The sequence below is a fragment of the Xyrauchen texanus genome, chromosome 41 (genome assembly GCF_025860055.1).
Source record: "Xyrauchen texanus isolate HMW12.3.18 chromosome 41, RBS_HiC_50CHRs, whole genome shotgun sequence".
Taxonomy (NCBI): Eukaryota; Metazoa; Chordata; class Actinopteri; order Cypriniformes; family Catostomidae; genus Xyrauchen; species Xyrauchen texanus.
In genome coordinates this window covers 2,497,487-2,521,377 of record NC_068316.1, presented here as the reverse complement: position 1 = coordinate 2,521,377, position 23,891 = coordinate 2,497,487, and the positions used below count along the sequence as shown (strand labels likewise).

The 23,891-nt window shown below is 37.0% G+C and overlaps 1 protein-coding gene across 8 annotated transcripts in view; it reads right to left on the bottom strand.

Moving 5' to 3' along the window:
- slc12a7b (solute carrier family 12 member 7b) overlaps window positions 1-23,891 on the bottom strand; it is a 115,573-nt gene that overhangs the window by 8,372 nt on the left and 83,310 nt on the right. For 2 of the 8 annotated variants that reach the window (XM_052113350.1, XM_052113353.1), the window contains exons 10-25: window positions 20,761-20,859; window positions 19,548-19,605; window positions 18,909-19,083; window positions 18,567-18,685; window positions 18,282-18,380; window positions 14,731-14,850; window positions 14,458-14,562; window positions 11,490-11,658; window positions 7,953-8,148; window positions 7,695-7,861; window positions 6,267-6,398; window positions 6,061-6,168; window positions 4,220-4,336; window positions 2,972-3,147; window positions 1,223-1,237; window positions 145-278 (exon numbers count right to left, since the gene is read on the bottom strand). In XM_052113350.1, the coding sequence (XP_051969310.1) occupies window positions 145-278; window positions 1,223-1,237; window positions 2,972-3,147; window positions 4,220-4,336; window positions 6,061-6,168; window positions 6,267-6,398; window positions 7,695-7,861; window positions 7,953-8,148; window positions 11,490-11,658; window positions 14,458-14,562; window positions 14,731-14,850; window positions 18,282-18,380; window positions 18,567-18,685; window positions 18,909-19,083; window positions 19,548-19,605; window positions 20,761-20,859 (1,989 nt within the window). The remainder of the gene's footprint in view (window positions 1-144; window positions 279-1,222; window positions 1,238-2,971; window positions 3,148-4,219; window positions 4,337-6,060; window positions 6,169-6,266; window positions 6,399-7,694; window positions 7,862-7,952; window positions 8,149-11,489; window positions 11,659-14,457; window positions 14,563-14,730; window positions 14,851-18,281; window positions 18,381-18,566; window positions 18,686-18,908; window positions 19,084-19,547; window positions 19,606-20,760; window positions 20,860-23,891) is intronic. The other 6 variants (XM_052113354.1, XM_052113357.1, XM_052113352.1 and 3 more) reach the window with 5 other exon arrangements.

Sequence of the window (23,891 nt, the reverse complement as noted above, 5' to 3'; positions counted from 1 at the left end):
TTTAACCGTGGTTAATGGGTGATGTTAGGCACAACATGAAGTTTGGTACCCAATAACCCCAGTGGGTATCAATCTTACAGCCGGAACTAAATCGATCAGAAAAGTGAGTTTGGCAAAGGTCGAGTGCAGTTTTTGTAAGGATACAGTTTTCATCGCCACCCCGGTTCCTCGGAGGTCCAGGCATATTGAGGAGGACGAGGTGCGCCCCCTGCGACTTGTTGACCACCACTTCATTCAGTTTCACAGCCGTGTGCATGCAACGCACATTAGACTGGTTTCTGTGTCAGAAAGTCAAAACGTGACAAAACAAAGAGATCTTAAGGCCTAAATGTAAGATTGCAGTTTCAAATTCCTGTCCACTAACAAATATTCGGCTCTGTATTGTCTATTTTGTTTTGTTTATCGTTTAGTTTTATGTATTTACAGTGTACATTCATCGCTGTGGCTCAAGATTAAGTAAATTCAAACTTGATTAGAAATAAACATGACTAAAGTAATGATTAAACTCTTTAATCAAGCATTGCAATATAAAGCAAACATTTTATTAATAATATGCATGAATGTAAAATGCACTCTGCTTGTAATCTGACTGTAAAGTGTCCTAAACATAATTCAAGTATACTATGTTTGCACCTAAATTAAAGCATGTTATGCGTCATACATTACATAATAAAGCCATTTAAGGTTAGCGTGCACAGCATTAATATAACACATGCACGGCATGAGATGCACATCGTCTCATAAACTGCATCATGAACACGCACACAGGTCAATTTGAAACTTGTGCTCTCCAGCGCCACCTGGTGCCACCCTATAAACTGCATTAAATATGCAACCTTAAGTGTTTTAATAAACTAAAAATGTATAAATAAAATACAGCAAAATATAAAAAACATTTTATTACATAATAATTGTTATGAAATATTCATTAAAATATAAAGGATGGAAAATATCATATATGATTTGAAATGTTTTCCAGTGGCACAAAAGGTGAAGAACTGCCAAAAACACAAGTTTTCCTGCACATTTCCTACAAACTAACAGATGCTTTTAACTCAAGCGGTGGCAGATACAACGGTATGTAGGACGTAAACACACATGCATGCTTGCACATACATCAGAAGCACACACACACTTGAATAAATCCAGCTTTCTTGCAGGTTATGAATCAAACACAGGCACACATACACAGAACAGGACAGGACAGAGAAATGTGACTTACAGACTCTCCCATTCTCTAGAAGGAGGAAAACAAGACAAAACAACAGGCACAAATGCTTTAGATGCTTTATCAAGCTGAACACTCGCTTCAAGAGAAAATCATGAATGCTGTCTGAATATCTCAGAACACTTTTAGTTGTGTCTAGGTTTGATACAGCATTATTTATTATTATTTTGGTATCTTTTGTGAGATTCATCTTTTAAAATAGAAAATGGAAGTTTCTTGAACAAGATATTCTAGATTGAATTACATGAAACATTAGGGTGAATCTCACGGAAACTGTCAAGAACATGTGCTGGTCATGTTTCAGCCCAAAATCAAAAGAGAGAAATTATATTTTGCACAAAGAAAGTGAAGCTTTTTTTTTTTTTTTTTCGCATTGTGTCATTATTTTCCTGATTATTAAATTGCATTTTACCTGCAGATTCTCATTATTATAATGCAAAATAAAACCTCTTAAATTCTGATTCTTGTATTGTGAAAAAAAATATATAAATACAAATGTATATAAATTAATATTAATAAACTTTATCATGGTTATACTGACTTGAATGAATACAATTTAAACGCAAAATAAAAATGAAATACATGTAAATACGTTTACAAATATTTAAATAAAATAATACAAATTAAATTCATTTAAATAGCTTTAAATAAAATACATTTATTGCATCCATCCATCTTCAACCGCTTATCTGAAGTCGGGTCACGGGGCAGCTGCTCCAGCAGGGGGCCCCAAACTTCCCTATCCCGAGCCACATTAACCAGTTCTGACTGGGGGACCCCGAGGTGTTCCCAGGCAAGTGTGGAGATGTAATCTCTCCACCTAATACTGGGTCTTCCACGAGGCCTCCTCCCAGCTGGACGTGCCTGAAACACCTCCCTAGGGAGGCGGCCAGGGGGCATCCTTACCAGATGCCCAAACCACCTCAACTGACTCCTTTCGACGCAAAGGATCAGCGGCTCTACTCCGAGCTCCTCCCGGATGATTGAGCTCCTCACCCTATCTCTAAGGGAGAAGCCCGCCACCCTTCTGAGGAAGCCCATTTTGGCCGCTTGTACTCGCGACCTAGTTCTTTCGGTCATGACCCAACCTTCATGACCATAGGTGAGGGTAGGAACAAAAACTGACCGGTAGATCGAGAGCTTTGCCTTCCGGCTCAACTCTGCAATACCGCCCCCGCTTACCCGATTCTCTGGCCAACCTCCCGCTCCATTGTCCCCTCACTCGTGAACAAGACCCCGAGGTACTTGAACTCCTTCACTTGGGGCAATACCTCCTTTATTTATTGCAGTCATTTATTATTGAGATTTTTAAGGGTATTGAGAACATTGAAAATCACTTTTCATTCATGAAAATCACAACTGTGTTTATTAAAGTTTAAAATGTGCTTTATCAACGTAACAATAATGTTGTAATGCAAAAAATCATAATGGTAAATATAATTTAACATTTAATTAAGGCTGAAATAGATGTGACCTAGACATGTTTTCATGAGATTCACATATTAAATCAATAGAAACCTTGAAGAGGACACCTGAATATGATTTTTAATAATGGATAAAGATCAAAAGACGTGTCATTAAATACATTGACCAGATGTGAATCTTTGAAGAAACACAAAAACACGGAGACACACTCTGGTCATGCCGTTTCACATGAAATAGTTAAGTGCAGGAAGTGATGTCACACGTCACCCAGCACACTCCATGCACACTCTAGCCGTGAAGAGACATGTGCAAACTTACGGTTTCATGTTGAAAAGGTCCCGTATGGCCATGTTTGCAAAGGGCTCCCGGTTACGATTGCGTTCAGTGAAGAACTTCTCTTTGGTCCAGGTCATGTGGACTCGCGATGGCGTCGCATCGGCCTTGTCGTTTAGCGTGGCGTGAGAAGCCGTATTTCTGTCGTGGATCAGCTGGGCCTGTGGTATCATCACAATAGCCAATAAAATCACAAATGAACATCATAAAATATGTTATCTTTCACGTGTTTGCCTTTTAAATTACGCAGATATAAAGTTTTTTCTTGTCCTTTTTTTTCCCTCCCAAATTTGGACGCCAAATTCCAAATGCGCTTTTAAGTCCTCGTGGTGGTGTAGTGACTCACCTCAATCCGGGTGGTGGAGGACGAATCTCAGTTGCCTCCGCGTCTGAGACCGTCAATACGCGCATCTTATCACGTGGCTTGTTGAGCGCGTTACCGTGGAGACGTAGCACGTGTGGAGGCTTCACGCTATTCTCCGCGGCATCCACGCACAACTCGCCACACGCCCCACCGAGAGCGAGAACCACTATTCACGACCACGAGGAGGTTACCCAATGTGACTCTACCCTCCCTAGCAACCGGGCCAATTTGGTTGCTAAGGAGACCAACTGGAGTCACTCAGCATGCCCTGGATTCAAACTCGCGACTCCAGGTGTGATAGTCAGCGTTTGTACTCGCAGGCTCGCTTTTCTTGTCCTTTTAAATACAATCATCCAACAAAAAATGCACAAATACTTTTGTGAAGATGTTAAAAACATTTTGATATCAATATAGAAAGAGAACATGTCAGATTAATTGTTTAGTTTGTCTACAAATGCAAACAACATTCATGCAACTATGTTAGTCTGAACGGTTGAAATGGCAATAATATTCTGACCGCTAACATGCAACATACATAGAAGAATGGAAAATCCCATGGCTGTTAACTAAATACTGAGACGTTTATGGGAATGAAAGGAAACACGAGAGGTCACGAGGGGTCACAAGGGTGCAGATGTAACCGTGCATGACATCTCTGATCATGCATAATGGGATGAGGTTTCTGAAGGGAGATATAACACCGTTACAGGTATAGAGCCAATGCTGATGCCACACACACCAATGTCATTTGGTGCAAACTAATCATGTCATTTCTTCTTTGTATGATTGTTCTCAACATTTTTGTCTCTGCACTTGTAGGTGTTTACTCCAGGATGGTGGTCGAGGGGTTCGGCCTTTGAGTTCACTACCTCATCTTGATTAACGTCATCTAGTTGGGAGCTCTGGTTATTGACGCCCGAGCTGTGCGCCCCGCTCTGGTGCTTCCTCCGAATGGAGCTACGCGATTCGTCGGTGATGCTTTGAATCTGGGATGTTTGTTCCCAACAGTAGCAGAAATAAAAGAGGGACCACAAGTCACAAAACTATAAAATGGTGTGTCAAAGGGTACGGTTCTGGATTTGTTTACATTATCCACACATGCAGGAGAATTAAAACCACAATGATTTATTTATTTTAAGGTTATCAATGTAGCAATCTGAAACACTTCAGCTGAATACAGATAATAATATATTTATATATATATAAAAAATAAAAGTATTTTCGGGGTATTTTCCCCTAAAAACTGAATGTGATATTTAAGTTTGTTCCAGGATCAAGAAAAGTCCAGTTCATATTTCACCACAAAATGTAAATCAATATATTAGAAATATATATATATATATTTTTTTTTACATTTAAAATTATTTTTAGATGTATTTAGATCAAAATAACGTTAGTGTATTAAATAATACATTAATAAATTCACAATTTGTTTCACATTAATATATTTTCATTTTTTCCCAGAAAATAATAATATTAAATTGTGAGGTTTAAATGTGGATAATAGTGTTACAATTAATAAATCATAATTTGAATATTAATTTCTTTATGAAAAATATAAAGTTATTATTATTATTAATTTTTTTCTTTGATTTTGGAGTACATTTGTAGTGTTTTAAATAATATATATATATATATATATATATATTGTATTTTTTTCACATTAAATAATAATAGAAAATAAAAAAAAATTCAGAAAAATATAAATATTTTTTAAAAAAATAATTTTAGGTTTAAATGGGGATAATGTTACAGTGCAAAAAAAAAAAAAAAACAATCTAAATTAATCATCATTTTAATCTTAATTTCGTTATGGAAAATATGTTTATTTATTTATTTGGAGGGGTGGGGGAGTCAAATTTGACCTGGGCATGTTCTCATGAGATTCAACAAATACTATCATGATGTACTTTATAATCTAAATAACATTAATGTACTAAATAATAATATTTATAATTTATACATTAAAGTAATGACATTTTATTATTGATATTAGTTATAAATTTGGAGGTGTTCATGTGGATAATGTTAAAAACAATTATTAACTAATCATAATTTTAATCACAGTTTATGCCACAAAAAACATTATGTATGTATGTATATATATATATATATATATATATATATATATTTATTTTTCTTTCTTTCTTTTTTTTTTTTAAGTAATATTTGACCTGGACATGTTCTCATAAGATTCAATACAACAAATACTATCATGGTATACTTTAACATTAGTGTATTATATAATAATCTCATTATGTTTTTCACATTCAAGTATTTACATTTTAATAATATTATTTACAAAAAATATGAGGTTGAAATATGGATAATAGTGTTAAAATGCCAAAAATATATAACTATTTATAATTTTAATCTCAATTTCTTTATGAACAATATCATTTATTGCTTTCTTTTAATTTCAGGGTCAAATATGACCAGGACATGTTCTTGACAGTTTTCGACACTGTAGGTACATTTTACTGCAGATACATTTCATCAGCATTATAGTTTAGCCACATCCACACTAATACATTCTCTTTTGAAAAAGCATTGACGTTTATGCCTCTTATCTGCACTAGAACAACGTTTCATTACTACATACTTTGTAAAATGGCGTTAGAAACTGAAAACGGATTAGTGTGGAGAGCTGTTTATTACAGCACAATAAACGGTTTATTACAGTTTATCATAGAACTTGATGAAACATCACCTCTCTTTCCCTCTCCGTCCGCGAGAGCTGCATCTGTTTGAGCATCTGTGAGCGCTGCTCCATCACCAGCGTCTTCTCATACGTGAACGCAGAGATGTCACTGTCATGCTGGAGTCACACAAACACACAGAGACAACAATAAGACATCTGACCACAACCAGGAACAACTAAAACCTCACCATAAAATAAAGTCAGTCTCTCTTCACCATCTCCACGACCTCCACCTCAGCATTCAAACGCAGGTGATAAAGGAACATCTGCAGGTCCTTCTTCATCTGGATACTGTTGTCGTCCATCTGAGCAACGGTGAAAATGCGCATCTTGCATTTCCTCCACACCTGAGAGAGAGAGAGAGAGAGAGAGAGAGAGAGAGAGAGAGAGAGAGAGAGAGCAACAGCCCATACGTGTCAAGAGCATGTGTACCAAGGGCTCTGATGAAATGTAATTAAAAAATGTTTCTAATATTTTTTGTCAATAAATAAATAATTCTTCAGTCCACCAAATCAATCTAGGACTTGACACAAATCGTTTGTTCGGAAATCGTTGCATTTATGTCATCACATGAGCTCATTAACATATGCTCGCCCACATTTACATGTCATTACATATCATCATCAAGTATTTGGTCAAATGACTGATAAATAAATAGGGATGCACCAATGTTTCGGCCAATCAATATTTCATTTTGATTCGTTCTCGTTTTCAGATTGAGGAAAAAACATGGCAAAGTGACACTTGTGAAAGCAGCACTTGCCTATACATGATGAGGTAAAACCATCCAAACAGCCAATTTTGACTTCTGAGACATTGGTATGGTATCCATTAAGGCTGCACGATTGATTGAGTTAAGATTGAAATCACAATAAGGTCTTGCGCGATCACAAAATCTTGAAAGGCTGCGTTTAAAAATAGACTGCAAACAGTGTTTCAGTCAGCATTGTGTAGGCAAGCGGCGCCCTCTAGCGGTCTGGACGGTGTTTTCCATTATCCATTACACCACAATAGAACTTGTTAAAAGGTCGTTTTGTTCCTTCGGTTACTTTTTATTTTTAATTGATGTGGTGGACATTTCCGTGGAACTGCCCAACATAATATATTTGCATAATATGAATTAGTGATGTTCTATTATATACAGTACAAACATGTCAAATGTGAGTTCTGTGTTTTTGAAGTGCAAAAATGTTTTAGAAATATAAAATTATATTTTTTTTACATCAAGCATCATGTTAAGATATTTAGTTATTTTAAAACCATTTTATTTTAGCTTTTTATCTTCCGTTGTGGCTCTCTTTACATTTTTGGCCTGTCATGTGTTCAACAGATCCAATTCTTGTTCAAAAGAAATTACTTATTGTTCGAACAAAAGCTTTTGTACCTCTTTGTTCATTTTAAAAGCAGAATTCCTGAGCAAAACTTGGATCTGATGACAAAGTAAGGTGTTAAAATAACGGTATCAGCCTTAAGTTATTTGTTAAAATTTATATCGGCCAAAAATGTTCATATCAGTGCATCCCTTGTTACAAATAAACTAAATTATGACTGTTTTTGGTGCAAAAACCTGGACTAATATTATAAGGTCAAAAGTTTAGAATGTATCCTCTTTGAAGTTCATTCAGTGTGGTGACGTCACGTACCTTGTGCTGTCGCAATAAGAACGGCAGCAGCATCAACATCCCACCATCATGAACAATCCACCACACATCAATCGTTCCTTCAGTAAGACGCTCTTGATGAGGGAAACTGTCCACATTCTTTGCTACCAGCAGAGCCTGATGGGCCGCGGTGGTCTCTCGAATGGTTTCTATGAATGAAAGAGTGAGAATGACTTTAAATAAAGTCAAATTATCAGGTGGAAATTCAAAGAATGATTTTTAAATGGGTGAGACACGAACCTATGAAGCTTTTCCAGGACTGCGGGTCGTTCGACTGTTTCCAGTTTCCCGGCCAAGCCATGAGAACACTGTTGTGCTTCATTCCTCCAAGACCGGCTGATTGGACGAGGTGAGAGATGCCGTCACGCAGGTTTGACGACACCACAACGTGACAAAAGCCTTTCGTCTTCTCTGCAGTCATCGCTGATTTGATGTTCTATGGAGGTAAATATGTTTCATTAAATATTTGTGTGATCCCAAATGCTCGTCATCTAAAGTCATCAACATGGATTTGAATAAATAACAGAAAAACATACAGTATATTGCATGACTGAGCAAGGAAATACAATTCCTCCTTGTTGACACTAGGTGTCAGTATGAATTAAATCATTTGATTTTGCCATGCAACTCGACAGCCTGTTCACTCAGTTACACAACCTGCCTTCACATTTGGTGTATGTTTGTTGTACTGTGTATAAAGTGAAAATCATTTTACATAAGAGTGAATCTTTAATTAGGGAAACATTTCTGTGTCATAGGACATGGGTTTTTAAACGTCTTGATGCCAAGGACCCTCAAAATACTAAATCGATACTATAATCAACAAATAAAAAGGCTCAGATTTTTTATGAAATTAAACAGAAAATGGCTTGATTAAAAAAAACTGTATTAAGTCTCACAAATTCAAATTATGTTTTCCGTTTTAATATTTAAATAAAAAATGATGATCAAATGGTGTTTAATCAAATGAATACATACAGCTTTAATCATATATATATATATATAAATAATAAAAAATAAATTGCTATTTTATTTTTGGTAAAGAATATGCTGCACAACACAGCTTCACGGTATTATTGAAAACATTAATGAAAACAAATTACCTGTGGCACAAAGCCGCTATGGCGATAAATCACAACATGCTGATAAAACTCTTACATTTGTGATATTGCTTACAGATAATAATAATAATAATAATAATAATATTACTATTATTTAAACAACCATTTAATATTATATAATTGTTATTATGAGTATTATTGCTACTTTTTGAATGCTACATTTTTATACAGTAGTTATTGACTGTCTTCAATATCACGCATCCAGTTGAACAGAGCTTTCATTTAAGCAGGACATTTATTTTGAAAGACCTTTGAATACTTCCTTTTTTTGATGGGTTAATTATACCAAGATTCCCGTTAATGATCATTAAATTACATACAACCTTTTGCTGTTTAAAGATCACACTTGGCTATAAGTTTTTTTTTATTTTTTTAATTGTCATTGATTTCATCTCAAAACTGTCACAACTCATAGAATTTTGCTAATGAAATCATACAGCAATATGATACAGAATGAGCAACAATATGATATTGTACCATTTTAGTTTTTTCGGTATCGCGATACTTCATTAGTACCAGTAGACCACGTAACCATACTACCTAGCAACCCCCTAGCAACCACACAAAACACCCTATAATCTGCTTAGCAACCACCTAACAATGCCCCAGAAACCACCCAGAACACCCTTGCAACTGCCTAGCAACACCCTGGCAATTACCCAGAACATCCTAGCAACTAACAAGCAATGCCTTGGCGACCACCAAGAACACCCTCACAACCACCTGGCCACCACCTAGAAATGCCCTAGCAACCACACAGATCACACTATAAACCATGTAATAACCACCTAACAATGCCCCAGCAATCACCCAGAACTAGTACCCGACCGGTCAGCCGATATTATCCTTTCACCGATATATCGGTATCGGTGTATATGTTTACTGATATGATATGAAAACTTTTTTTTCAGAACATGTAATTCAGAAAACAATGCTTTAGGAGTGGTGTCATTATGTATTTTTTCCAGCAGAGTGCTCTCCGACTCCACTGTTTACAGAGCTGACTCTGAGCTGACGGTGGCTCTGCAGACAGGGTGGAGTTAAACAGTGTGGTGTTAAGCGGTGTCTTCTCGGTAAGTTGCTAACTAGTTTGTGAAATACACATTAGAAAGCTAATAAACAATGACACCGTCATTTTCCCTTTAAAAAAATAACGAATATAACATTAACTCTGTCCCTGACAACCATGTCACTCCCGTTTATCACATCTGTTTGTTGTGTTAGTCAGCTATAGTTTGTCAGTGCAGTCAGTAATGTAGCAGATTGAAAGGTAAACATCAGAGCATCTTTTTGCAGCTCAGCAGACAATGATGCAGTGGTGGATCGTGTCTGTTGAGTGTTGATTTCACGCAACGTTGTTACCTAGTTGGTGAGACGCAATGCTGGTCCATCTTTTACTCATCGTGGCAACAAGCTCATAGCTAACTAGCTAACCATGTAGCTACTTCCATAGATTGTCAGCTGAGTGGAAGCTAACGTGTAAACATTTATTCACCAAACTGTTTTGTTCAGGATTCACAGTTTGGTACCTCCTTCAACTGAACAATTCCAGTCGTTGCATTAACAAAATGTAATATTTAAAAGTCTGGTTTTCCACCGTTGAAACTTTCCCTTGAACTTGTATAGCAGAATACGGTGTAACACCGCTGCCGCCGTTTATCTCTTGACCCGACAGGTGTAAATGCTTCTTGTTTTACAACCTGACCCTAACTGACTGGCAGTATAAAAATAGTCAGCATTTGACACACTAAACATACAGTACTGATGTTTATTTAGCTATTTATTTTATTTTGAATTATTATTTATTTTAATGGTCAGCATTTGACTGATACTGAACATTCAGTACTGATGTTTATTTAGATATTTGTTGTATTTTTATTTATTATTTAGTTCATTTCTAGAATTTGTTGACTAAGTATAATAATATTAATGTCAAATATTCTTTGATAAAAATATTTGTTTAAGAAAGCAGCCTTCTGAGTACTTTAGTTTTCATTTCAGCTAAAAAATGAACTATATCGGCAATCTGGGAATTTTCCCCCTTTCAAATCTAAAGTCCCATACCGGTCGGGCTCTACACAGAACACCCTTGCAACCACCTAACAACACCCTAGTGATCACCCAGAACATCCTAGCAACCATCTAATAATACACAGAACTCCTTAGAAACCACTCAGAACTCCCTTGAGACAGCCTAGCAACCACCTAGAAATGTCCTAACAATCACCCAAAACACCCTAGCAACCACCTAGCAATGTCTTCGCAACCACAAAGAACACCCTAACAACCACCTTATAATACACAGAACTCCTTAGAAACCACCCAGAACTCCCTTGAGACTGCCTAGCAACCACCTAGAAATGTCCTAACAATCACCCAAAACACCCTAGCAACCACCTAGCAATGTCTTAGCAACCACAAAGAACACCCTAGCAACCACACAGAACACACTATAAACCATTTAGCAGCCACCTTAAATGCTCAAGCAACCACCCAGCACACCCTAGCAACCACCTAACACCTTAGTGATCACACAGAACACCCTTGCAACCTTGATGAATCATCCATAAATAGTTTGTTTAAAAACATATATTCATGTTTGTCAATGTTTGCTTTATGCTCTATGCATACTTTAAAGTTGATTGAAGGTCTGTACCTGTTCTGCTCTCTTGGCCTCTGCCTCTTTAGTCAGGTACGTGCCCTCCAGAACTGAGCCCACGATGGTCAGACCTTTTCCTGCTTTCAGCTGTGTTGTGAAGGACAGCAGACGAGGGTGTCTGACTGACAGCTCAGAGTCCAGATTGAGCAGAACCAGCAGCTGAGGTCTGGAAACAGAGACAGAACCACAGAACAAAGAGATCATGGCAATTTTGCATGTTCATATTTTATATACACAAAGTGATGTATATCAGATTAAAATGAGAAAAACAATGGTGGATGTGAAAAGAGGGGGCGTTCCATACCAGAATGGAACCGTTGCAGAGCAAGTCTTTACATTTTGATAACTGGTTATAAATAGGGTCAATTCTGATTTCATGTAGACTTTATTTAAAGCTGTGGGAAAGATTCTCCTTTCTGAAATGAAACAGTCGTGCTTATTTCTGGGATTAAAAGATTATACACATATATAAGAGGTGTGATGCTTTCAGGTATATTAAGTTGACCGGAGTCAACAGGTTCAGCACAGGTTATCTACCATTATCATTAATAATGCTTTACAGTTCATTGAATCCTGCAAATAAAATCCTCTCAAATTAATTCAGCTCAGATTGGGGTTATAGCAGTTCAGTACTGCTCGAAATGATCGAGGGGAAACCAGAGGCGAGACACGACTGAAAGACTACAAGATGTCGATTGAAACATGAGTCAAAGAGGCTTAGACGCGGGCAAATATGGATGACCTTTCGACAGAGGATTCTCTGCCCACTCGCACAGATGTCACAGAATTAAATAGTGATTCTCATGTCGTAGATTAAACCGCTGTGGCGAGGAATTAGCAGGCTCGGCCAGATTCCTCCTCAAAACAGACAGAAGTTTTGTTGCATTTTATTTAATCCATGACAGATTACGGAGAGCTCTGGGAAAAATCAAATACTGATTATGTGGTTGATTACGCTGGTGACAGAAGTGAAGGACACAGTGTAGAGAGAGATAAAGCGCATTACAATACTGGTGACTTGAGCTAGACTCTAAAGCTATTTTAAACAGCACTATGCTTATTCTTTTACGTACAAAATGCAATTTTTATTAACTCATTAACTGGAGGAAACACCTTTAGAAATCGAGGAATGTTTCAAATGAACGAGCGAAGGCAAAAATATCATTTAAAATGGTGAAATATTTAAGAGAACTGGAAACCAGTTTTAGTACTTAAAATGTAGACTTCTATACAGTATAACATTCATGTGACGCTGAGCGGTCACAGGTGTACGTTTAATGGCTATTTCACATTAGCCGTTTATCTATCAGTTATCATACATTCTTTTATAATTTTCTTAATGTAATTATTTATTAATTATAATAATTGCTATATATAATTTATTAACTACTTTTATTTTATTATTATTTATTTAACATTATATATTTGTAATAATTTTATTTGTCATTATGAATTATAATAATTTATATATATATATACACACACATATATACACATACAGTACACACACACATATACATACATATATATATATACAGTACACACACACACACACACACACATATACACTCACACACACACACATACATATATATATATACAGTACACACACACATATACATACATATATATATATACAGTACACACACACACACACACACATATACACTCACACACACACACATACATATAGATATATATACAGTACACGCGCACACACACACACACACAGTACACACATGTTGTGTTTCCATGTTTTATGGGGACTTTCCATAGACATAATGGTTTTTATACTGTACAAACTTTATATTCTATCCCCTAAACCTAACCCTACCCCTAAACCTAACCCTCACAGAAAACTTTCTGCATTTTTACATTTTCAAAAAACATAATTTAGTATGATTTATAAGCTGTTTTCCTCATGGGGACCGACAAAATGTCCCCACAAGGTCAAAAATTTTGGGTTTTACTATCCTTATGGGGACATTTGGTCCCCACAAAGTGATAAATACACGCTCACACACACACACACACACACACACACACACACACATATATATATACAGTACACACACACACACACACACACACACACACACACATATATATATACACACACACACACATATATACACAGTACACACACACACACACACACACATATATATACACACATACAGTACACACACACACACACACACACATATATATATATATACAGTATACACACACACACACATATATACACACACATACAGTACACACACACACACACACACACACATATATATATACAGTACACACACACACACACACACACATATATATACACAGTACACACACACACATATACATATATTATGTATAATTTATTAACTTTTATTATTAGTTATTTTACATAAATCCATAAAATATTTAAACTTTATATATATTTTATAATAACTTTCTTAAATTTCATTATTTATTAATTATAAATATTAATATACAGTATATTGAGTACACACACACACACACACATACTTATATAATATAATTTATTAACTATCATTACAATGTATTTTTACTCTTTTGTTTTTACAAACATGCAAGTGTTTCCTACTGTGACATATTTGCACTGAAGTCACAAAATGATTTGTTATGAATCATCTTTTGTACTTGCACTTATTAGGTTTCACATAAAACAATAGAGAAAATAAATCAAATGAGGTGAAATATCTTTAATTTGTAAAATATTGAATTCACTAGACTACACAATTATTTAATATTATTTAACATATAAACTTGTTTGTAGCTACATTGTGATATTAACTGTTACTGTTAAACAAAAAGACTCTTAAATGACACTTAATATGATTTTGGTCAAACTGTCCCATCTCAACTTGTGACCAGGTGAATGATTTAGTGTTTATAAGAGTTCATGAAAACTGCTTGTGTATTACAAACAGACACTAAAAATCCCCCTCACCTCCAGTTCTTTGTGTGCGGCGGCGCCTCCTCCAATCGAATAAGAGCAAAGCGTGCGGCGTTGAGGGACACACCACGGATCCCGTCGCCCCATTCCTTCTCCGCCCTGAACACACAAATAACAATGACACTAACAATGACTCCATACCAACGTTACCCCCCACGCACACTCGGTCTGGTCACAGATATTCACTCTGTAAAATTAAATGACATCACCTATAATCAGCTTAACATCAACACAGGCAACAGCGCTGATCTGAGCTACAGGTCTTACCCGCGGTATTCGATGTATTTGTAGATGCATCCAGCGATCAGCATGGCCACCAGAGCATAATACCAGGATGAGATGAACATCAGAGCGAGACACAAACTCATGCCAAGAAATGAAAGAGCCCTGTGGTGGATGAGAACAGCACTTACAATTATGATAAATGTCATTTAATTCACAATAAATGACAAATTCCAGCTTGACAGGAAATGACACCCAATATTTACCTTGATTTTTCTTTGTTTTGTCTCATATTTCATCTCAAGCATGCTCTTTACAGTCAACTTGGTTAACAATTACAATAACTTTTTAAAAAACTTTATTGGGGCAAAATGTTTTGGTGTGGTGGAAATTAAGCCACAACTGTGAGACAGTCGTAAATTTGGAAAAATGGATATAAAACACTTTCTCAATAAAGTTTGAAATGGTTCATTTTTATTTCACTCTTTGTTTAGATGGTCATAGTTTTAAAACAAGTAACAAACAATTTGTCATTTTATAAATAATTTTCATAGTTAAATATTGAAAGTCTGGGACTGGGACAAAGCTAAAACGGTCAAATTTACACACAAAAGTAACAAAAATAAATGATGAAGAAGGTAAAAAGCTTCAACATCAGTTCTAATGAGCCCTTCATATACCAAAAGTGAAATCTGTTCATCGTATTTTGAAAATGAAATGGTCTCTATAACAAGTATTTAAAAAACAACGAGGGCTGGGGCGTGGTGAGTGAATCCAGCAAGGTCTCCTAAGCAACCAAATTGGCCCGGTTGCTAAGGAGGGTAGAGTCACATGGGGTAACCTCCTCGTGGTCACTATAATGTGGTTGTCGCTCTCGGTGGGGCGTGTGGTGAGTTGTGCGTGGATGCCGCGAAGAATGGACGCCACCACAAGGACTTAGAACGTATTGAGAATTGGGCATGCCAAATTGAGGAGAAATGGTGGTGTAGTGGGCTAAAGCACATAACTGTTAATCAGAAGGTTGCTGGTTCAATCCCCACAGCCACCACCATTGTGTCCTTGAGTAAGACACTTAACTCCAGGTTTCTCCGGGGGGGATTGTCCCTGTAATAAGTGCACTGTAAGTCCCTTTGGATAAAAGCATCTTCCAAATGCATAAATGTAATAAAATATAAATATAAAATAAGGGTTTAATGTTTTTTCCAGAGGTGGTGCAAGCAAGTAGGGTTCATTTTGATTGCGTGTTGACTTTAAGAGGCACGTCCTAAGTGAGATGGGGGAGTTTAAGAGATTAACACAGCGGGACATGAAAAGACACGAGAGGGGTTTCCTGCTGCAGAGAAAAGTCACCAATCCCTAGAGAAGCAAGCAACTGATGCCGTGTCACCTCTTGTCCTTATCTGCCTTGATAAAGAATCAGCTTACGTGCATTTGTGTACTCAAGAGAGATTCGTGACTCCATAACGAGTCCATTAATTAAAACCCACGCAGATGCTCTGGAGAGTTACTATGGCAACCAAATCAGATTAAATGGGCCGTAACAGGTGAGATACTTGTATGAGATCACAAGCCATTTGTGTTATTAGACAGTCGAAAACACTTAACAACACACCTCTTCAAAAGAGCTTTTGGTTTTTATTATAACAGCTTTGAATGCAAGCTTGAAAAAAACAACACATAAATAGTTATAACAGTTCACAATAGGTGATGTCAGCAAAAAGGAACGTCATTTCAGAGGCAAAGTTATTACATATTAATGAAATATTACGCAATGAATCGTGCACAATAAGAATAAGATCGTGTTTTTGTCATTTCATGTGGAGTTTAACCGTATATAACGTCGTGCATATCAAATCCGATACATTTTTTTTTTTTTTAAGCATCTACATCATCAGCGTGATCAAAACTTTGCAGAAAATTCTTTCGTTTGCAATGACCATGATGTGTACTGCCACTTGTTGTATGTTTGCGTGCTCTTCCAGAAGTCTAATGGTGCGTTCACATACAACGCGAAGAAAATTACACCTCGACCGCTGGATTATAAACTTGTGTTTATACTTGCGTTTGCACAAGTAACGCGAACCCGCGAGTATTCCCGCTTCTCTTCCGGAAAAGGACAGGAGGCGGGGCTTCTACCACTTGGTTCATAGTAAAGTTCAACCAATAGCTGGAATCAAGTAGACGTGCATATTTTCTGAACTTACCAGGTAGTCCAACTTCCTCGCTCACTTTCCTCCAAGCGATGTCGTTTTTCGTCCGGTCTCTGTACAATTTTCTCATCCATTATTCCAGGTTTCTTCTGCTACTATATCAATACATCAGTGACATCCGGACAATCTCAATGCTGATAGGCTTTCGCGACTGATACGCGAATGATGCGATTTCACGTGTTCGAGTCGCGCCATTCGCTCAATTCACGCCACCCAGCACGCGTCTATTCGCTCTATTGCATTGACTTTGTATGTAATCGTAACGAGAAACGCACGCTTCACGTTGTATGTGAACACACCATAAGACATTTTAAGGTAATTTTCTAATGTTCACCTTCGGATTGTGAAGTTCTCGTCTTTTTGATGTGAAATCTTTGCTGATTTTGATAAAGAAACAACTACAAAATGATTATTTTATTACTGATAATTTAAAAAGAGTATTTGCTGAATATAAGCAACTTGTGCTTGGTTAAAATTTTGTACATTATTTTATCTAAAAATCATGTTGAAATGTGCATTTCAAATATGATACAACTGGCTTTTAAGGCATTTATCTATTCTATTCGTGCAAAAAAAATACACAAAAAATATCTAGATCGAATTAAAACTCATCTAAACTTTTTATAAGATATATATTCATTGTGAATACATATTAATGTGTATTTTTATATATACAACCTGCTCTGTCAATTTAAAGATCTCACTGTTTCACATTAAAAGCTATTATTATGTCATTTTACCTTAATTTTATTGAGACCCAGTGAAAAAAAGTTACAATTTCCACTTTATAAATGACAATTTAGTGTTTGGTGCATAAAATACATACGATAATAATTTTATATTTTTTATAATCATATTGTATTTTATGTGCTGAATTGTAATGTCATAAACATACATTTTAATAGACCAATGGCAGGAAGCTGTCATGGCAAAACTCTCAAACATTTGGTATCTCTGAAAAGCCCAGGGAGTCCGCTGATAATACACCACTGCCGCATGTATGGCCTAGAAAACGTACATAATAAAAGTCCTTTGCAAATATGAATCGCTGGGTCTCAGGAGGATAATGTATGGAGCCCCTGTGAGGACAGAGCGGGACTTTTATTCTGAAATAGTTTGCATGCCCTCGCAAAAGTTTCGCATTCCCTGAAAAAAGTTTTGTCGTTAAACTATGGTATTTGCAGAGTAAAACCATGATACCCATAAAATTATGATTTTTATAAACATAGTTTGCATTTTACTGTATTATCACAAAAAAACGGTTTTATTTTATTTTGTTTATAGGCTCAGGAAACTGCTCCATTAAAACAACAACAACAACAACAATGCATTTTCTGACTTTTAATTGATATGTCAGGCTTTATAGGGTTAAGTTGTGTATCTCACCAGTGGTAGTATTTGAAGCGTGGTCTCCAGTTTGGCGTTCTCAGAAGTGTCTGTAGTGCACACGCCAGATTCACAAACAAATAACACATCAGAAAGAACCTGATGAGAGAGAGAAAACATTTAAAGCACAGGAGAAACAAATCTTAAACATAAAAAATAATGCAAAACTAATGAGAAACGGGTATTTTTAAATATCACAAGTGTGGTGAAAATCATAGTTCTATGGTCAAGAGCACGAGTGTGAACACGGGAAAGAAAGTGAGGTTAGGAGAAGTAGAAATTTACATTGAGAGGATTGGAGCGACAGCATCAAGCGAGGCGATAAGAATTCCACTCTCACAGATCAGAGCGGTCAGCAGAAGAGCCCAGGTCGGCTCACCGTTGGCTTTACCATGACCAAACACCTGAGAGATGAACAAAAGTTACAGTCAGTCTGCTGTAATCATATGTGCATGTAAGCATGTGTTAAAGGAATGTTATCACATGGTATTTTTCAGGCTGGTTTAGGTAATGCACATGTAAACAAACAAACTATCCCCTTATAACATCTCTAGTCTGGCGAAGGAACAACACCCATGTGTCGATGTCTAGAAAAGTGATCTGTTAAGTTACAAATGTAAATCGTACCTCAAGGAAGGGCACTATGCCGTCTCGGGCAATGGCCTGCAGCAGTCGGGGGGCGCCGGTGAGACTCTGAAGCCCCGCCCCACAGCAGGAGAAGAAAGAGCCAATCACGATCACCCACGGGGAAGGCCAGGACAGCGTGCCGATCACCAAATTTCCTTTCACAGAGTCACCAAACCTAACAAACAAGATTATTTATTGTACATGCATGAGCGCAAACAAACAAACATGGCTTAGTTCCAAAACCTAGTGAGCTAGCTTGCTGTCTAATGTCTACATAGGCAGCTACCTTTTAAGGAAGCATCCTAAATTAAATGAAACCTTATAAGTGAGCGACTTGCAATAATACTTTCGGGATTGAAGTTATACATCATCGGCATGCATTGCTGCCTTAGGTTTTGGCATAAAAGAAGATATTTCAAAGCCCAGCGTGTTTAGGTTAGCTTAGATTTATCACAGATGTAATCACAACTTTAACACACGATGATGATTTTAAGATATATTTCATACAATGAGATCTTTCACAGCTGTGCAAAACCCGTAAACAGTCTTTCCACAGAAACTGGGCGTTATTTAAAATAGATGCTCCTTTTATGTTCATCCAGAACGAGGATTACGAGTGGGAAAAAAAAGAGTGCTCACTTGTCTCGGAGCACCACACCCTCGATGCAGGCTCCAAACAACACGACGCAGGAAAGATCTGAGTTACACATTAAAGACAATATTTGTTACCAGAGGATGAAGAAAGACAAACAAACACAAATCATTTTACGTAATTGTGCATTGGCCATGAAATCTTTTTTATAAAACGTGACATTTTGCCGTTTGAGGTGTATTAACCCTTAAATGCACTCCTCGGGTCATTAGACCCTGTTTCCACCTGGTATTAAGATGCGTTTCAGGTGATCCGATCACATCCGTGAGCGAGTCAGCCCTAAATGCAGGTCTAAAAGCAGTCCAAAATGTGTTGTGATCGGATCGCAGAAACCACATACGAATGTGGTCAAAACAGCATGTGTGCTGTAAACAGTACCTCACCTGTCAATCAATCACTGCGCTAAAACAAGAGCTTTAACTGTGCCGTTTTAAAAGGAAATAACCATCAGATCGGAAAATGTAATAAAGCGGACACATACACATTCACGAGAGCTTCACGGATCTTCTTTAGTGCGTCTGATATCAACGCAGATGACAAGCACGAACACCTGAAGCTCCTTTAATACAGGTAATCTCAAATAACGCTCAAAATGTTGATCATCACTGATCTTCCACCAAATTCCACATTGGGTAAGAGACACTGTGGCTTGAAGGCCTCTCCAGGTCTCCGTCTAACCATTAGACGACCAGGTGGAGGATCGGTGATGATCTGGAGGTGCTTTAGCAAGGCTGGAATTGGGCGAATGGACGAATGAATCAAGACACGTACAAGGTTATCCTGGAAGTATACTTGCTTCCTTCTGCTCTGACAATGTTCCCCAAATCTGAGGATTGGATTCTCAATCAAGGTGTGGATGGAGGACCACCAGATCAAGACCCTGTAATAGCCAGCACGATCTCCAGCCCTGAACACCATTGAAAAATGGTAAATGGTCTGCACTTATATAGCGCCTTTTTACCCATTCACACACCAATGATGGCAGAGCTGCCATGCAAGGTGCTAGCCTGCCATTGGGAGCAGTAAAAATATATTTATTCTATTAGTTTATAAATGTGGAAAATGTGGCACTACCTGGGCATTTTGTATATCCATTTGTGATTGATATAAGTGCCGAATATGTAAGAGTGTTTGGTGAAATCCCCATGTATTTAAGGGTTAAAAGGCGTAATGGGTTTGAAGTATCTTTAGGAAGGATACAGATGATGGTGGTGGTGGCTATGGCGAGAATGGTTCCGATGGGAATGGACCGCTGAGCGTCTCTCAGATCTCCAGATCTGTTGGATCCAGCCATGATACCTGCAGAACAGAGGAGGAAAACTGTTTTTAAAAGATCTCATCTCTGGAGAAAATAATCATTTAATCTCTATGAAGATCATTGAGATCATAAAAACTCACAAAGGAACCACTTTTATCTGAAAAAGGACAATAACGCAAGACATATTCGGACTCCTGGTGTTTGCCAAAGGCAAATATTTGCCTGTAAAGAATGTGTAGAAGAAATGAGGGGCTTTTCCAGGAGTTCAAACTATGTTATTACACAAAGGTTGTGTCCTGATAGTGCAGTGTACTATGAAACACTATAACTGGTATACAGTGTTCATATGGGGCCCTGCAGAGCTCAATATAAAACCCCCGTCTGAGAGAGAATGATAAGACTCAAGCTCATGACCAGATCAAACTAGTTTAGTTTAAGCAGAACAGCAGAGGGTCAGAGGTGACAGTGAGACAATAACAGAAGATTGTTTGACCTGTATTTCAAACATTGTTTTGTTTTTTCAGCTAAGCTGCATATGCTTTGAAAAAAAGGAAAGAACTAAGGCTGCGAAAATCCATAAAATAGTTTCACTTTTTTTTGTCTTCTGAAAACTGCAGTTTATTTCATCCAGTTGGATGAATTAAATTTGCTTTATTAACATTTTCCAAACAAAGCCTTCCACAATATAAAGATAGAAATGCACTAAAATAGCACCAATTCAATGTTTAATTCACATTAAGTGGGAGTTTGACTAATTGAAAGAACTAGTCCTCAGACAGGTTGCATGTTCATTGCAATGTGCATTAAATGTCTTCAACTCTCATCCTCCACACTATTAATCTGCCAGCAGACTATGCTGCCCTACAAAGGCTAAGTGCAGTAACTACGCAAACAAAGAAACAGAGAAAAAGGCCTTTAAAGTTTTTATACCTGCCAGTCAAACATGTTATGGGTAGATTAGTGGTAATGCATTTATGTAAAGCCATGACCACTGATGTGACCTTTGACCCCTAAAATGCAGATACTGCACTCTGCCTTTGGATGACCTTAAAAAACTAAAACACTATTGCAAATGCAAAGTGCAGTATCTACAAAGTCAATGCGTTCATGCAACATTCTTGTTATGTTTCTTACACTTTTTTTTAAATAGCTTTATTGATGTTTGCAAGTTGTAATGTTGAAATTGCTCTGAAAATCTTTTTCTTATCATTAGTATCCTAATCAAGTAACCTATTCCAATTTTTTTATATTTTAAAATGACCATAAATAGTTTCTTTGAATTAGAGGTCAAAGAGATCTTAAGGTAACATGAATGTTTCTTGTCTTTGTAGCCTAATATCTAGGATATTCACAGACTTTTAAATTTCCTTTCTTGCTCTCATGCTCTACTCTCATTAAGCTATAAACATCATTAAAATAAGAGTAATCATATGTATTCTTAGCTATCTGTGACTGATCAAAAAAAAATAATTGATTGGCAAGATGGACTCTGACAACAGAAAAGCAGATCATAGGCTATTGCTTAAACTAATATGACACAAACACAAGTTAAATTGCCCAGTTATGTTTAATTCACGTATTATTTAACTAAAATCTATAATCATAAAGCATCCATCTTGTCATGGGGTTGCCAATTTAAGGCTGACTTGGCATGGATTTTATCATGTTTTTTTTTTACTTTAACATAAGCAGGGTTCGAGTTATAATCTGAGTTTTGTGGGGGTCTCTAATATAGCCTACTAACTGTTACCGGTGGAGGTAAATAAATAACATAAATAAATAGTGGCTCAGATTGTGACAACACACTTGGGGCATGAGAACAAGACAAAAAGATATTTAAACAGTAGCCTATTATGAATAAATATTTGATGCTAAAATATATCAGTGGGGGGAGGGGGGTCTGGAGAATTTTCTGCACCAATTTATTAATATTAATCTTGTCTGAGCAAATGCCTGCGATTCATTGATAACTTATGCAGTAATAAAGAGTTATATTTATATGGTTGGCAACGGTTGAATTTTATTGCTGCTCAATAAAGCCAATAATATTATATTTCAATTACGTGATCTAACGTGGTTTGCAAATAAGCGATAGTAAGGTGGATTTAACAACTTTTTTTCTGGTGCTGCCGGATATTTCCTTCAAGTTAGCAGGTAGGCTAAAATGTTTCTAACATATGTATTGCTAGCAGCTGGCTAGCCGGTAACTTAGGTTGCTAGTATGATTATAAAGTTTTCATTTGCCTTGCTAGGTGCTTTGCTAGCTTCCTTACCTCTGGATATTTGCGTTTTAATGCGAGTTCAACCATAATTTTGCCTCGGGATTGTGCCATGGTTGTCTCATGCTGTTCTAGGTTGGCTTGTTGGTTCTGTGTGAGGGAGTGTTATGATCGGGACAAACAGTATTTCAATGTCCTTCGGGAGAAGGCTACCAAGCCAGACCGCAGTATCTGCAGTGTCAAACCCAGGAAAACAACCCCAGAACGCGGTAACTTCACTTACTGCGGTTTGCCTTGGTATTAGCTTGGATTTTGTAGTTACTGCAATTTTGACACACTTGTTTCTCCGAAACAGGACATAATTTAACCCAGATATTTTTTCACAAGACAGAACACATGTCATAAAGCCCATTAGAAGTCTTAACTCATTTTTGACCAAATTTGTAGTTACTGCGCTTTGCCTTTGTAGGGCAGTATGGCTATCTGCTTTCCTACAGCAATCGTGAAGCTGCGTTCTTGATTCACATCAGTGTGTCAACGGCAGCGTCGATCGCCGCTTCAAACTCACCATGAAAAGCACTACAAACAAACCATCTCATTCTGCACTTGGTGATAGTTTAGATTTGGTGTGCTTCTGTGGTAATTAAAACATGCCTTACATAGGCTGAAAAATACTTGATTTCAATCACAAGTCCCATCTGGCCTTGTTTTGTACATCAAATAGTGTTAAGTGGTCCTTTCTCCATCATTTAATCACTGATAGGGAAGCACTGTCAGAGATTATTATATTTACTGAGATAGCATCCTCTGTGGCTCTATCATAGGTGAGAGCGTAACAGTCAACTAGCGTGTTA